The 14,983-nt window shown below is 43.7% G+C and overlaps 1 protein-coding gene across 4 annotated transcripts in view; it reads right to left on the bottom strand.

Moving 5' to 3' along the window:
* Positions 1 to 5,212: 5,212 nt before the first annotated feature.
* LOC131722737 (zinc finger protein 436-like) overlaps positions 5,213 to 14,983 on the bottom strand; it is a 15,203-nt gene continuing 5,432 nt past the window's right edge. For 2 of the 4 annotated variants that reach the window (XM_059015768.1, XM_059015769.1), the window contains exon 2: positions 5,214 to 7,533. In XM_059015768.1, the coding sequence (XP_058871751.1) occupies positions 5,837 to 7,498 (1,662 nt within the window). In that variant the 5' untranslated portion in view covers positions 7,499 to 7,533 and the 3' untranslated portion in view covers positions 5,214 to 5,836. Of the gene's footprint in view, positions 7,534 to 7,886; positions 8,003 to 14,983 lie in introns of those variants that run through there. The other 2 variants (XM_059015771.1, XM_059015770.1) reach the window with 2 other exon arrangements.

The following is a 14,983-nucleotide window of genomic DNA, read 5'->3' as shown; positions in this document are numbered from 1 at the left end:
TAAAGTAATGCTGGATTTTGTTTGTTGTTTTTCCCATTTCCGCATGCATGACATCCCTGTACAGTGCAAACCTGTTTGAGGATCCATTGCTCCTGATCCAATCTAAATCAATCTGCATGCTGTTTGGATTAATAGACTTCTCTTCTCCTAGACAGGCAGCACAAATAGTGGAGCCGAGCAGTAAAGCAATAAAGAAAAACACTTCACAACAGTTCAGTGTAAAATCAATGCAAAGTTTATTAGTGGCTTCTGAACAGTGAAATGTGTAAAGGTGTTCTCTTTTAATAGCATGATCTACACTTCACACTGTCTTACAGGATGCAATTGATACACAATATATAAAGATTTAAACATTCTACTGTAATGGCAGTGCTGATATATATGTACAGCTCAGACAAAAGTTTAGCATCACCTAGAATTTGTTGGTATAGTTAAAAACAAAACAAAAAAAAACAACTATATGAACATAATTCAGAACTTTTATTTAACATTGTGAAATCAAAGAAACTACACAAGGATATCACAAGTGTCTACTGGATGCCATAATAGTAGTACAGTACTTCATCATAGATTTCAAAATGTCACTTTTTCATTCAGTATATGGAAAACTACAAAGCAGTGTGTAATTCAATGTGTTCATGTAACATTATTCAGCAGATTTCATTCGAATTTATGAAGCAAAATTAGTTCATTCCACAGAGTGAGGCAAAACCTTTAGCCAGAGTTGTAGTCTATTTCTAATAGACTTATCTGTGCTTTTTAATACGTAAAGTGAAAATGTCTAAATTGCAACACAATGAATGCAAAGAGATTCTGAGTCCTAATAAATTCATAGAAAAAAAATGTAAAAACAATAAAACAGTGTTATGCGTATAAGGTTTATCATCTTGTTATCTGATCTAAAACAAAACCCCTGAGTCGTGGGCCAGGCTTGTTCTCAGCTGCGTCCCCAGTGTGTTCAAAGCCCAGCTCAGGACACTGGAAATGCAGCTGAACTCACACACTGAGAACAAGCAGGCAGCAGAGAAGACTGAGCCCACACTCCAGGGCTTACATCATGATACACTAGCAAAGGAATTCCATGATACAGAGGGAATTCCATTTCTCATTTCATGAAGACTGAGCCCACACTCCAGGGCTTACATCATGATACACTAGCAAAGGAATTCCATTTCTCATTTCATGAAGACTGATCCCACACTCCAGGGCTTACATCATGAGACACTAGCAAAGGAATTCCATTTCTCATTTCATGAAGACTGAGCCCACACTCCAGGACTTACATCATGAGACACTAGCAAAGGAATTCCATTTCTCATTTCATGAGGACTGAGCCCACACTCCAGGGCTTACATCATGATACACTAGCAAAGGAATTCCATGATACAGAGGGAATCCCATTTCTCATTTCATGAAGACTGAGCCCACACTCCAGGGCTTACATCATGATACACTAGCAAAGGAATTCCATTTCTCATTTCATGAAGACTGAGCCCACACTCCAGGGCTTACATCATGATACACTAGCAAAGGAATCCCATTTCTCATTTCATGAAGACTGAGCCCACACTCCAGGGCTTACATCATGAGACACTAGCAAAGGAATTCCTTTTCTCATTTCATGAAGACTGAGCCCACACTCCAGGGCTTACATCATGAGACACTAGCAAAGGAATTCCATTTCTCATTTCATGAAGACTGAGCCCACACTCCAGGGCTTACATCATGATACACTAGCAAAGGAATCACATTTCTCATTTCATGAAGACTGAGCCCACACTCCAGGGCTTACATCATGAGACACTAGCAAAGGAATTCCATTTCTCATTTCATGAAGACTGAGCCCACACTCCAGGGATGACATCATGAGACACTAGCAAAGGAATTCCATTTCTCATTTCATGAAGACTGAGCCCACACTCCAGGGCTTACATCATGATACACTTGCAAAGGAATTCCATGACACAGAGGGAATCCCATTTCTCATTTCATGAAGACTGAGCCCACACTCCAGGGCTTACATCATGATACACTAGCAAAGGAATTCCATTTCTCATTTTATGAAGACTGAGCCCATACTCCAGGGCTTACATCATGATACACTAGCAAAGGAATTCCATTTCTCATTTCATGAAGACTGAGCCCACACTCCACGGCTTACATCATGATACACTAGCAAAGGAATTCCATTTCTCATTTCATGAAGACTGAGCCCACACTCCAGGGCTTACATCATGATACACTAGCAAAGGAATTCCATGATACAGAGGGAATCCCATTTCTCATTTCATGAAGACTGAGCCCACACTCCAGGGCTTACATCATGATACACTAGCAAAGGAATTCCATTTCTCATTTCATGAAGACTGAGCCCACACTCCAGGGCTTACATCATGATACACTAGCAAAGGAATCCCATTTCTCATTTCATGAAGACTGAGCCCACACTCCAGGGCTTACATCATGATACACTAGCAAAGGAATTCCATTTCTCATTTCATGAAGACTGAGCCCACACTCCAGGGCTTACATCATGATACACTAGCAAAGGAATCCCATTTCTCATTTCATGAAGACTGAGCCCACACTCCAGGGCTTACATCATGATACACTAGCAAAGGAATTCCATTTCTCATTTCATGAAGACTGAGCCCACACTCCAGGACTTACACCATATGACACTAGCAAAGGAATTCCATTTCTCATTTCATGAGGACTGAGCCCACACTCCAGGGCTTACATCATGATACACTAGCAAAGGAATTCCATGATACAGAGGGAATCCCATTTCTCATTTCATGAAGACTGAGCCCACACTCCAGGGCTTACATCATGATACACTAGCAAAGGAATTCCATTTCTCATTTCATGAAGACTGAGCCCACACTCCAGGGCTTACATCATGAGACACTAGCAAAGGAATCCCATTTCTCATTTCATGAAGACTGAGCCCACACTCCAGGGCTTACATCATGAGACACTAGCAAAGGAATTCCTTTTCTCATTTCATGAAGACTGAGCCCACACTCCAGGGCTTACATCATGAGACACTAGCAAAGGAATTCCATTTCTCATTTCATGAAGACTGAGCCCACACTCCAGGGCTTACATCATGATACACTAGCAAAGGAATCACATTTCTCATTTCATGAAGACTGAGCCCACACTCCAGGGCTTACATCATGAGACACTAGCAAAGGAATTCCATTTCTCATTTCATGAAGACTGAGCCCACACTCCAGGGCTTACATCATGAGACACTAGCAAAGGAATTCCATTTCTCATTTCATGAAGACTGAGCCCACACTCCAGGGCTTACATCATGATACACTAGCAAAGGAATTCCATTTCTCATTTCATGAAGACTGAGCCCACACTCCAGGGCTTACATCATGATACACTAGCAAAGGAATTCCATGACACAGAGGTAATCCCATTTCTCATTTCACAAAGCCTCTAAGAACAATTCTATAATTGAGAGTTTAGAGTTTTATCTAGATTGATTAGTTCTCTTATAAAACCTATTTGATGTTTTACACGATTGAGGATTTACTATGAACCCACATACACACTCTAGACACAAGGAATGTTTCATCAATAGTAGTATTGTATTCAGAGCACAAATATTTAACAGAAATCACAAAAGTCATTAAGTCAATCTCTTGGTTTTCTAAGCATAACAGTCATAAAGTCAAAGCTCTCAGCCTGCGTTAAAGCAGCTAGCAGGGCCAGTGAAATATGACACTGCTTACACTCACACACACACATACAGCCTAAACTGAAATGGGTCAGACAATCTTACAATAGATCACACTAAAGCTTACTAATAGTAAATTGTTTAACGATATAGCAAGATTACTTTAAAATACATTCTTCATCCAACTATGAGATAGATTACTTATAGTTACTTAATCAAGTTTCACTAAAACGTTATTTCACACACAAGGTGTGCAAACTAAACAATTAACATTTCAATTGTACGTGATAGTGTTACAATTATGTCTTCCTCGCGTCAAACCGCTTCTTGTTGCCGCTGTGAATTATCTGTACAGAATTCAACTGTCCTTTCAGCCTAATCCAGTCCAGATGCCACCCAGCCCTGCTCACCTAGTTCAGGGGTCACACAGTTCAGTGTGTCTGCAGGAAAGGAGCCCTTTTTCTTCAAGACACATATTTCATTAATCTGTCCAGTTACATTTATAATACACTTTCATGTATTAATATCATATTCAGGGAATATTCACCACAAACAGCAGCATCTTCCCCTTTTTCAATGGCTCCCTTGTGTTTGTTCAGTTCCATTGCAGATCTGTATCTCAGGAATCATTAACAGTTTAAACAATGAGAAACCTTTTACATACAGAGGTAATGGAAACATAATAATGTGCCCTTTATACACACAGATACTGGAAAAAATACAGGAACTCAAACTCAATGTCAATGCAATCCTTTATAAATAACTAAACCTGCCTTTGGATGTACTGCATTGTCACTCTAATGATATCATACTGATACAAAATACAAGCAAACAAGCCATATTTTGCCCAAAGGATTAAACAGCTAATGGTGATTCCACAAAAGCACCAGCTCTGTTACTGTCAAACAGTCTGAGGCAACTTCACTCTGCAGATTGTTTATATCAATTATTCATAAACTGTATAACTATGAATGTAGTAATAATGGTAATGTTGCAGCATGTATGTATTGCAGATTTGAGTAAATGCAACTTTTATGACTCTTTTACTTGCAAACCTTTCATGCTTTACAGTATATTTATACAGCTCTAATATTGTGGGTCTGTCATAATTGCACACACAGCAATTTACACAATAAAAATGATAGGAATTGTATTTCAATCCCACTGCATTGAAGCAGGGCTCCAGTATACAACAAGCTTGGAGGTTCTCAGTACTTAAAGGGTGCATGAGGACCTTTTTATTTGATTGTGTCGCATGTTCCCATGTGTCTACAACTGCTTACAGAAGGTGTGCATATTGTTTAATTTGTTGTTTTATTTTTATATTTTGACCACTTTTTTAAACTTTTAAATTGCATTCACTGCCTCAAGGACCTCTCAGAACTACATTTCCCATCATCCTCCTGCTCACTGGTAAATTCATCTCAGTTACATATGTGAGCAGGAGGATGATGGGAAATGTAGTTCTGAGAGGTCCATGCAGGTACATGGGAAGCCATCTTGAGGCAGCGAGCAATTTAAAAGTTTAAAAAAGTGGTCAAAATGTATAAAAAAATGAAAACAATAAACACCTTACGTAAACACATGGGAACATGTAACACAATAAAATAAAAGGTCTGTATGTGCCCTTTAAACACTCAAAGCAGTCAAGTTCATTCAAACCCAAAACAGCACTTGCTCCAGTGCAAAGTTTGCACCACGTGAAATAAAAAAAAAAAGAAAAAAAGGTTGTTTCAGCTTGTGCTTGCACTGGTGCAATAGCTTACAGGCCATTCTAGTAATATGAAGGGCACACTGCTGCCACACCCATGAAGAGAGTTTTAGTTTTAGATTCTTTTAAATAATTTACTTCTTTTCTCACCGACACTGGTACAGTAATGGTATTTTAAAAATATGATGTGTTATCGGCAACGTTGTTTAATGTGTTCACAGAAACAAGCTTGGCATAAATCCTCACAGCATGATGAGTGAGATTCATTTCCAATGCAGTTCATTCTGAAAGAATGGGTCTGTCTCCTTCAGTTTGACACGCTCCCCTTCTCAGTGTCTCTGGATTCAGGCTGGCTCTCACTCCTGGAGACCCCCTTCATTTACTGCAGGGTGAGAGAGAGACAAGGAATCAGTCAGCTCTCCACACACTCAAGCAAGCAGGGTGGAGAGGCGAGGGACTGGGAGGGGAGGGAGGCTGGCTCCAGTGTGAATTCGCTGGTGTCTTTTTAGGTTTCCTAACTGACTGAAGCTCTCCCCACATTTAACACAGTGATACGGCTTTTCTTCAGTGTGAATGCGTTGGTGTCTATTTAGGCTTCCTGACTCACTGAAGCTCTCCCCACATTCAGTACAGTGATATGGCTTCTCTCCAGTGTGAATTCGCTGGTGTCTTTTTAGGTTTCCTAACCGACTGAAGCTCTCCCCACATTCAGTACAGTGATACGGCTTCTCTCCAGTGTGAGTTCTCTGGTGATTTTTTAGTTTACCTTTCTCAGTGAAGCTTTTCCCACATTCAAAACAGCAATATGGCTTCTCTCCAGTGTGAAATCGATGGTGTCTTTTTAGGCTTCCTAACATATTAAAGCTCTTCCCACATTCAGTACATTTATGCGGCTTCTCTCCAGTGTGAATTCGCTGGTGTTTGTTTAGTGTTCCTTTCTCAGTGAAGCTTTTCCCACATTCAAAACAGCGATATGGCTTCTCTCCAGTGTGAAATCGATGGTGTCTTTTTAGGCTTCCTGACACATTAAAGCTCTTTCCACATTCAGTACATTGATACGGCTTCTCTCCAGTGTGAATTCGCTGGTGTTTGTTTAGTGTTCCTTTCTCAGTGAAGCTTTTCCCACATTTAAAACAGTGATATGGCTTCTCTCCAGTGTGAAATCGAAGGTGTCTTTTTAGGCCTCCTGACGCACTGAAGCTCTCCCCACATTCAGTACATTGATATGGCTTCTCTCCAGTGTGAATTCGCTGGTGTGTTTTTAGGTTTCCTGGCCAGCTGAAACTCTTCCCACATTCATTACATTGATGTGATATCTTTGGCCGGGATATTTTTTCTGTATCCTTAAACAAGCAGCCAATAGACTTCTCTTCAATGTGGACAGGCTGCAGTTCAGTCTCGTCCTCTTTAATCTGAACAGGCTCCAATTCAGTCTCCTCTTCTTTAATGTGGACAGGCTCCAGTTCAGTCTCCTCTTCTTTAATGTGAACAGGCTCCAATTCAGGCTCTTCTTTAATGTGAACAGGCTCCAGTTCAGTCTCTTCTTCTTTCATGTGGACAGGCTCCAGTTCAGTCTCTTCTTTAATGTGGACAGGCTCCAGTTCAGTCTCTTCTTTAATGTGGACAGGCTCCAGTTCAGTCTCTTCCTCTTTAATGTGGACAGGCTCCAGTTCAGTCTCTTCCTCTTTAATGTGGACAGGCTCCAGTTCAGTCTCTTCTTCTTTCATGTGGACAGGCTCCAGTTCAGTCTCTTCTTTAATGTGGACAGGCTCCAGTTCAGTCTCTTCTTTAATGTGGACAGGCTCCAGTTCAGTCTCTTCCTCTTTAATGTGGACAGGCTCCAGTTCAGTCTCTTCCTCTTTAATGTGGACAGGCTCCAGTTCAGTCTCTTCTTCTTTCATGTGGATAGGCTCCAGTTCAGTCTCTTCTTTAATGTGGACAGGCTCCAGTTCAGTCTCTTCTTTAATGTGGACAGGCTCCAGTTCAGTCTCTTCTTTCATGTGGACAGGCTCCAGTTCAGTCATCTCCTGTTTAATGCAGACAGGTACCAACTCCAGAACCTCCTCCTGTTTAATGTAAACAGACTCCATATTTCTAACTTTGCTTTCACCAGGACAAGGCAGTCCTGAAAACAGAAAAAGAAATGAAGTATTACGATCTGTTCTCTACTGATATGATGTCTTACAACTCAGACCTGAACTGGCTTAGGTTCGATCAGATTCAAAGATTCTTATCATTTGACCACCCGTTTAAAACATAAATGCGTGTCTCAGTGATGTCACGCAAAAAAATAAGAGATCAGAGAGTGAAATCCAATCCCTCCCTAATGCAATGATATGCGTTTCCAACTTGCACGGCAGTATGGTGTCCCAGTAAGTCAAAAAAATGACGTCCTTAAAGGGTTAAGTGCACATGTATAATATGTTAGTCTTTATAGAATACCTGTGAAAAGTAAAATATAAAGGCCAGTTTACTTACCTGTTGTTAAAGGAGGACAGCAGGACAGCAGGGTGGCAGCATGAAGAGGAAAAGAGAAAAAGAGTTAGGCAGGAACGCTGAGCACAGGGATCTCTTTGAAACAATGCACATTTTAATAGTAAATAATGTACATACTGGCAGCATCATTACTGCGTTTGTGAGAGCAGTCTGCAAGACGCCATGTTGTGGGACATTGATCATTGCCTTGGCTGGTTATTATTATTATTATTATTATTATTATTATTATTATTATTATTATTATTATTATTAGGCAGACTTTATCCAAAGAGACTTACATGTGTTACAGGGCAGTACACTACTAGAATACAATGAGATAAAAACCCATTAAAACACCAGAATAATTCTAGAACCCTTCTCAATTTTTTGCAAAAATTACAAGAAATTTACAGATTTAGCTCGATTTACATGATTCATTCAAAACTCAAAAAGGAGGAAAATCTAAAAATTACAAGTGTTTTAAAATTTTAAACAGGTCTACTCATTCTTTGCAATAACACCAAACTTTTTTTTACTCTATAACTTGTCATGAAAATAAAAAATGAAAGACTTTTTTAAGAAACTAGTTACAAAAATGTAACCTTCTATTATACATGGTTTGCTGTTTCATACTTGGAAACAATACTGTTTTTGATTTTAAGCAATTGAATTTAAATATTTACATTGATTAAACCTATAAATTTCTATAACAACTGTGCCTTTAAAACAGCAATATAAATATTATAAAACTGTTTAATTGGATTGTGTAAGTGTTGAATTGTTTAATGGGTGTGAGGATTGTGGAAGTGTTGAATCTGCTGAAACCCCAGAGCACAGCTATCACTGCACAGCACAAACCCCAGAACACAGCTATCACTGCCCAGCACAAACCACAGAGCACAGCTATCACTGCACAGCACAAACCCCAGAGCACAGCTATCACTGCCCAGCACAAACCAGAGCACAGCTATCACTGCCCAGCACAAACCAGAGCACAGCTATCACTGCCCAGCAAACCCCAGAGCACAGCTATCACTGCACAGCAAACCCCAGAGCACAGCTATCACTGCACAGCACAAACCCAAGAGCACAGCTATCACTGCCCAGCACAAACCCCAGAGCACAGCTATCACTGCCCAGCACAAACCCCAGAGCACAGCTATCACTGCACAGCAAACCCCAGAGCACAGCTATCACTGCCCAGCAAACCCCAGAGCACAGCTATCACTGCACAGCAAACCCCAGAGCACAGCTATCACTGCACAGCACAAACCCCAGAGCACAGCTATCACTGCCCAGCACAAACCCCAGAGCACAGCTATCACTGCACAGCACAAACCCCAGAGCACAGCTATCACTGCACAGCACAAACCCCAGAGCACAGCTATCACTGCACAGCACAAACCCCAGAGCACAGCTATCACTGCACAGCACAAACCCCAGAGCACAGCTATCACTGCACAGCACAAACCAGAGCACAGCTATCACTGCCCAGCACAAACCAGAGCACCACTATCACTGCACAGCACAAACCCCAGAGCACAGCTATCACTGCACAGCACAAACCCCAGAGCACAGCTATCACTGCCCAGCACATCCCCAGAGCACAGCTATCACTGCCCAGCAAACCCCAGAGCACAGCTATCACTGCCCAGCACAAACCAGAGCACAGCTATCACTGCCCAGCACAAACCAGAGCACAGCTATCACTGCCCAGCAAACCCCAGAGCACAGCTATCACTGCACAGCAAACCCCAGAGCACAGCTATCACTGCACAGCACAAACCCAAGAGCACAGCTATCACTGCCCAGCACAAACCCCAGAGCACAGCTATCACTGCCCAGCACAAACCCCAGAGCACAGCTATCACTGCACAGCACAAACCCCAGAGCACAGCTATCACTGCACAGCACAAACCCCAGAGCACAGCTATCACTGCACAGCACAAACCCCAGAGCACAGCTATCACTGCACAGCACAAACCAGAGCACAGCTATCACTGCCCAGCACAAACCAGAGCACCACTATCACTGCACAGCACAAACCCCAGAGCACAGCTATCACTGCACAGCACAAACCCCAGAGCACAGCTATCACTGCCCAGCACATCCCCAGAGCACAGCTATCACTGCCCAGCAAACCCCAGAGCACAGCTATCACTGCCCAGCACAAACCAGAGCACAGCTATCACTGCCCAGCACAAACCAGAGCACAGCTATCACTGCCCAGCAAACCCCAGAGCACAGCTATCACTGCACAGCAAACCCCAGAGCACAGCTATCACTGCACAGCAAACCCCAGAGCACAGCTATCACTGCCCAGCACAAACCCCAGAGCACAGCTATCACTGCCCAGCACAAACCCCAGAGCACAGCTATCACTGCCCAGCACAAACCCCAGAGCACAGCTATCACTGCCCAGCAAACCCCAGAACACAGCTATCACTGCACAGCAAACCCCAGAGCACAGCTATCACTGCACAGCAAACCCCAGAGCACAGCTATCACTGCACAGCACAAACCCCAGAGCACAGCTATCACTGCACAGCACAAACCAGAGCACAGCTATCACTGCCCAGCACAAACCCCAGAGCACAGCTATCACTGCACAGCACAAACCCCAGAGCACAGCTATCACTGCCCAGCACATCCCCAGAGCACAGCTATCACTGCACAGCACAAACCAGAGCACAGCTATCACTGCCCAGCACAAACCCCAGAGCACAGCTATCACTGCACAGCAAACCCCAGAGCACAGCTATCACTGCACAGCACAAACCCCAGAGCACCGCTATCACTGCACAGCACAAACCCCAGAACACAGCTATCACTGCACAGCACAAACCCCAGAGCACAGCTATCACTGCACAGCACAAACCCCAGAGCACAGCTATCACTGCACAGCACAAACCCCAGAGCACAGCTATCACTGCACAGCACAAACCAGAGCACAGCTATCACTGCCCAGCACAAACCAGAGCACCACTATCACTGCACAGCACAAACCCCAGAGCACAGCTATCACTGCACAGCACAAACCCCAGAGCACAGCTATCACTGCCCAGCACATCCCCAGAGCACAGCTATCACTGCCCAGCAAACCCCAGAGCACAGCTATCACTGCCCAGCACAAACCAGAGCACAGCTATCACTGCCCAGCACAAACCAGAGCACAGCTATCACTGCCCAGCAAACCCCAGAGCACAGCTATCACTGCACAGCAAACCCCAGAGCACAGCTATCACTGCACAGCAAACCCCAGAGCACAGCTATCACTGCACAGCACAAACCCCAGAGCACAGCTATCACTGCCCAGCACAAACCCCAGAGCACAGCTATCACTGCCCAGCACAAACCCCAGAGCACAGCTATCACTGCCCAGCAAACCCCAGAACACAGCTATCACTGCACAGCAAACCCCAGAGCACAGCTATCACTGCACAGCAAACCCCAGAGCACAGCTATCACTGCACAGCACAAACCCCAGAGCACAGCTATCACTGCACAGCACAAACCAGAGCACAGCTATCACTGCCCAGCACAAACCCCAGAGCACAGCTATCACTGCACAGCACAAACCCCAGAGCACAGCTATCACTGCCCAGCACATCCCCAGAGCACAGCTATCACTGCACAGCACAAACCAGAGCACAGCTATCACTGCCCAGCACAAACCCCAGAGCACAGCTATCACTGCACAGCAAACCCCAGAGCACAGCTATCACTGCACAGCACAAACCCCAGAGCACCGCTATCACTGCACAGCACAAACCCCAGAACACAGCTATCACTGCCCAGCACAAACCACAGAGCACAGCTATCACTGCACAGCACAAACCACAGAGCACAGCTATCACTGCCCAGCACAAACCAGAGCACAGCTAACACTGCACAGCAAACCCCAGAGCACAGCTATCACTGCCCAGCACAAACCAGAGCACAGCTATCACTGCCCAGCACAAACCAGAGCACAGCTATCACTGCCCAGCACAAATCCCAGAACACAGCTATCACTGCCCAGCACAAACCCCAGAGCACAGCTATCACTGCCCAGCAAACCCCAGAGCACAGCTATCACTGCCCAGCACAAACCCCAGAACACAGCTATCACTGCCCAGCTAAAAACCCAGAGCACAGCTATCACTGCACAGCACATTCCCAGAGCACAGCTATCACTGCCCAGCACAAACCAGAGCACAGCTATCACTGCCCAGCACAAACCCCAGAACACAGCTATCACTGCCCAGCTAAAAACCCAGAGCACAGCTATCACTGCACAGCACATCCCCAGAGCACAGCTATCACTGCCCAGCACAAACCAGAGCACAGCTATCACTGCCCAGCACATCCCCAGAGCACAGCTATCACTGCCCAGCACAAACCAGAGCACAGCTATCACTGCCCAGCACAAACCCCAGAACACAGCTATCAATGCACAGCACAAACCCCAGAGCACAGCTATCACTGCCCAGCACAAACCCCAAAGCACAGCTATCACTGCCCAGCAAACCCCAGAGCACAGCTATCACTGCACAGCACAAACCCCAGAGCACAGCTATCACTGCCCAGTACAAACCCCAGAACACAGCTATCACTGCCCAGCAAACCCCAGAGCACAGCTATCACTGCACAGCAAACCACAGAGCACAGCTATCACTGCCCAGCACAAACCAGAGCACAGCTATCACTGCCCACTACAGCATGAACAGACGTGTTGAGAATAAAACCAGCCCCAGTGTCAATCTTTCTATTGCACCAATTCTAAAAACTACTTGGAGGCAATTGCCAAACCCCTTCCCTTTTATAATTTCCACCCTTACCACAGCAGTTGGATACGCGATGGACTGCTGTATATGATGATAAATTACTAAAATGAATACATAAATAAAGTATGCGTTTGGTGAAATTTGTCACGTGACCGGTTATACATCTAGCATATTATTCAACGTTTAACCACCTTTGTAGAGTTTATACATTTAAACTTCCCATCCCTAGTATATCCATTGCTGCAGCACCAGTGGATGATGGATGTGTCTTGTGTCATCTGGAAAGAGCTGCATGTTCTACCTCTTGCCTGATGATGGCAGTCTGAAGTTACTTGTGTTGTCTGGTTCCTTTGGCTGCTTGTGTGGGGTGGGAATGGAGAGTTAGGGTTAAGAACACTAATGCCACGTTCCCTTGCTTTTGTGGCGATGAGTTCAACCCTAACTGCTGCATTAACATAGTTTACTGCAATGAATTTCTTTGCTTTTTGAGAAGACAGTTTTTATATTTATTATAAACTAGAGCTCTTGTGTGGAGGTGTTCCATACATGACTGCTGCATTTCACCACATTGTATTAGACACGTTAATGCAAAGAGTGCAAACTCAGTAACTCTAGCAAAATAGTACAACAAGGTTGATTGTATATACATTGTTTTTTTAATCTATGACACATCATTTTAAGATAAGAAATGCTGGACTGTTATCATTTTTATTACTATAACTCAGGAAACGTTTCATATATTTTCACCAAACCCTCGAAAGGCCCGTCCTCAGCACAGACCGCGTGTACCTCACTCAGTTTGGTGCATAAATTCAATTCAGTGAGCAAAAAAAACATGTTAGGTAAAAGGGGGAAAAGGGAATCTTTACGAAAAAACAGGTATCCAGACCTCGTTAACCATTATTATTATTATTATTATTATTATTTATTTCTTAGCAGACGCCCTTATCCAGGGCGACTTACAATTGTTACAAAGTATCACATTATACATTATTTCACATTATACAGATATCACATTATTTTTACATACAATTACCCATTTATACAGTTGGGTTTTTACTGGAGCAATCTAGGTAAAGTACTTTGCTCAAGGGTACAACAGCAGTGTCCCCCACCTGGGATTGAACCCACAACCCTCCGGTCAAGAGTCCAGAGCCCTAACCACTACTCCACACTGCTGCCCAATACGCCCAATGCCCATACGCGGTGGTGTAAGAGGAACATTCACCATTGTGGGCAATTCCAACAAACCCCGCCAAAGTTAAAGTGCAGTTAGAGGTTTAACAGAAAGCTATTGCGCCACTATAATATGATTATTAATGTTCACTTCAGATTTATCGATTTCACACTGTAAAAAAAACACCTTACAGCTGGCAAGCGACAGAGCATAGTGAAAAAGAATCCATGTTTCAGTGTTTCGCATCTTATGAATCAGACACTTGAAATAAGATGCATGTCTACGTACTGTCATTTTACTAACATTTTAAAACACCCTGCGTCGAAGTAATTAGAGCACATTTGTGCAATTTCTGAAAAATAATGCATTTCCCGCAGATATTATGATAAACACTATAGATTTAAATTTACAGATGCAAACAACAGTGTCGTCGTTTTACAAGATTTGATGCTCTTGAGAGTGAGAGGCCTGAATTTGAGGAGTAGGACCCCAGCAGAGCTACTGAATATTGAGGCTCTGAATTTGAGGAGTAGGACCCCAGCAGAGCTACTGAATATTGAGGCTCTGAATTTGAGGAGTACGACCCCAGCAGAGCTATTGAATATTGAGGCTCTGAATTTGAGGAGTAGGACCCCAGCAGAGCTACTGAATATTGAGGCTCTGAATTTGAGGAGCAGGACCCCAGCAGAGCTACTGAATATTGAGGCTCTGAATTTGAGGAGTAGGACCCCAGCAGAGCTATTGAATATTGAGGCTCTGAATTTGAGGAGCAGGACCCCAGCAGAGCTACTGAATATTGAGGACCTGAATTTGAGGAGTAGGACCCCAGCAGAGCTACTGAATATTGAGGCTCTGAATTTGAGGAGTAGGACCCCAGCAGAGCTACTGAATATTGAGGCTCTGAATTTGAGGAGTACGACCCCAGAACAGCTATTGAATATTGAGGCTCTGAATTTGAGGAGCAGGACCCCAGCAGAGCTACTGAATATTGAGGCTCTGAATTTGAGGAGTATTGAACAGGTGAGTCTCACACTATTCACTTTGTTTATGAAAGCCTGGTGTGTGCACATTCATTTCATGTATGACATGCACCTGTAACCTTTATAGTTAAAGAGGTGTAGCCACAAATCCAACAGTAAAAAAACAGGCGGAAATAG

Source organism: Acipenser ruthenus, chromosome 51 (assembly GCF_902713425.1).
Source record: "Acipenser ruthenus chromosome 51, fAciRut3.2 maternal haplotype, whole genome shotgun sequence".
Lineage (NCBI taxonomy): Eukaryota > Metazoa > Chordata > Actinopteri > Acipenseriformes > Acipenseridae > Acipenser > Acipenser ruthenus.
This window is presented reverse-complemented; position numbering and strand designations above follow the sequence as displayed.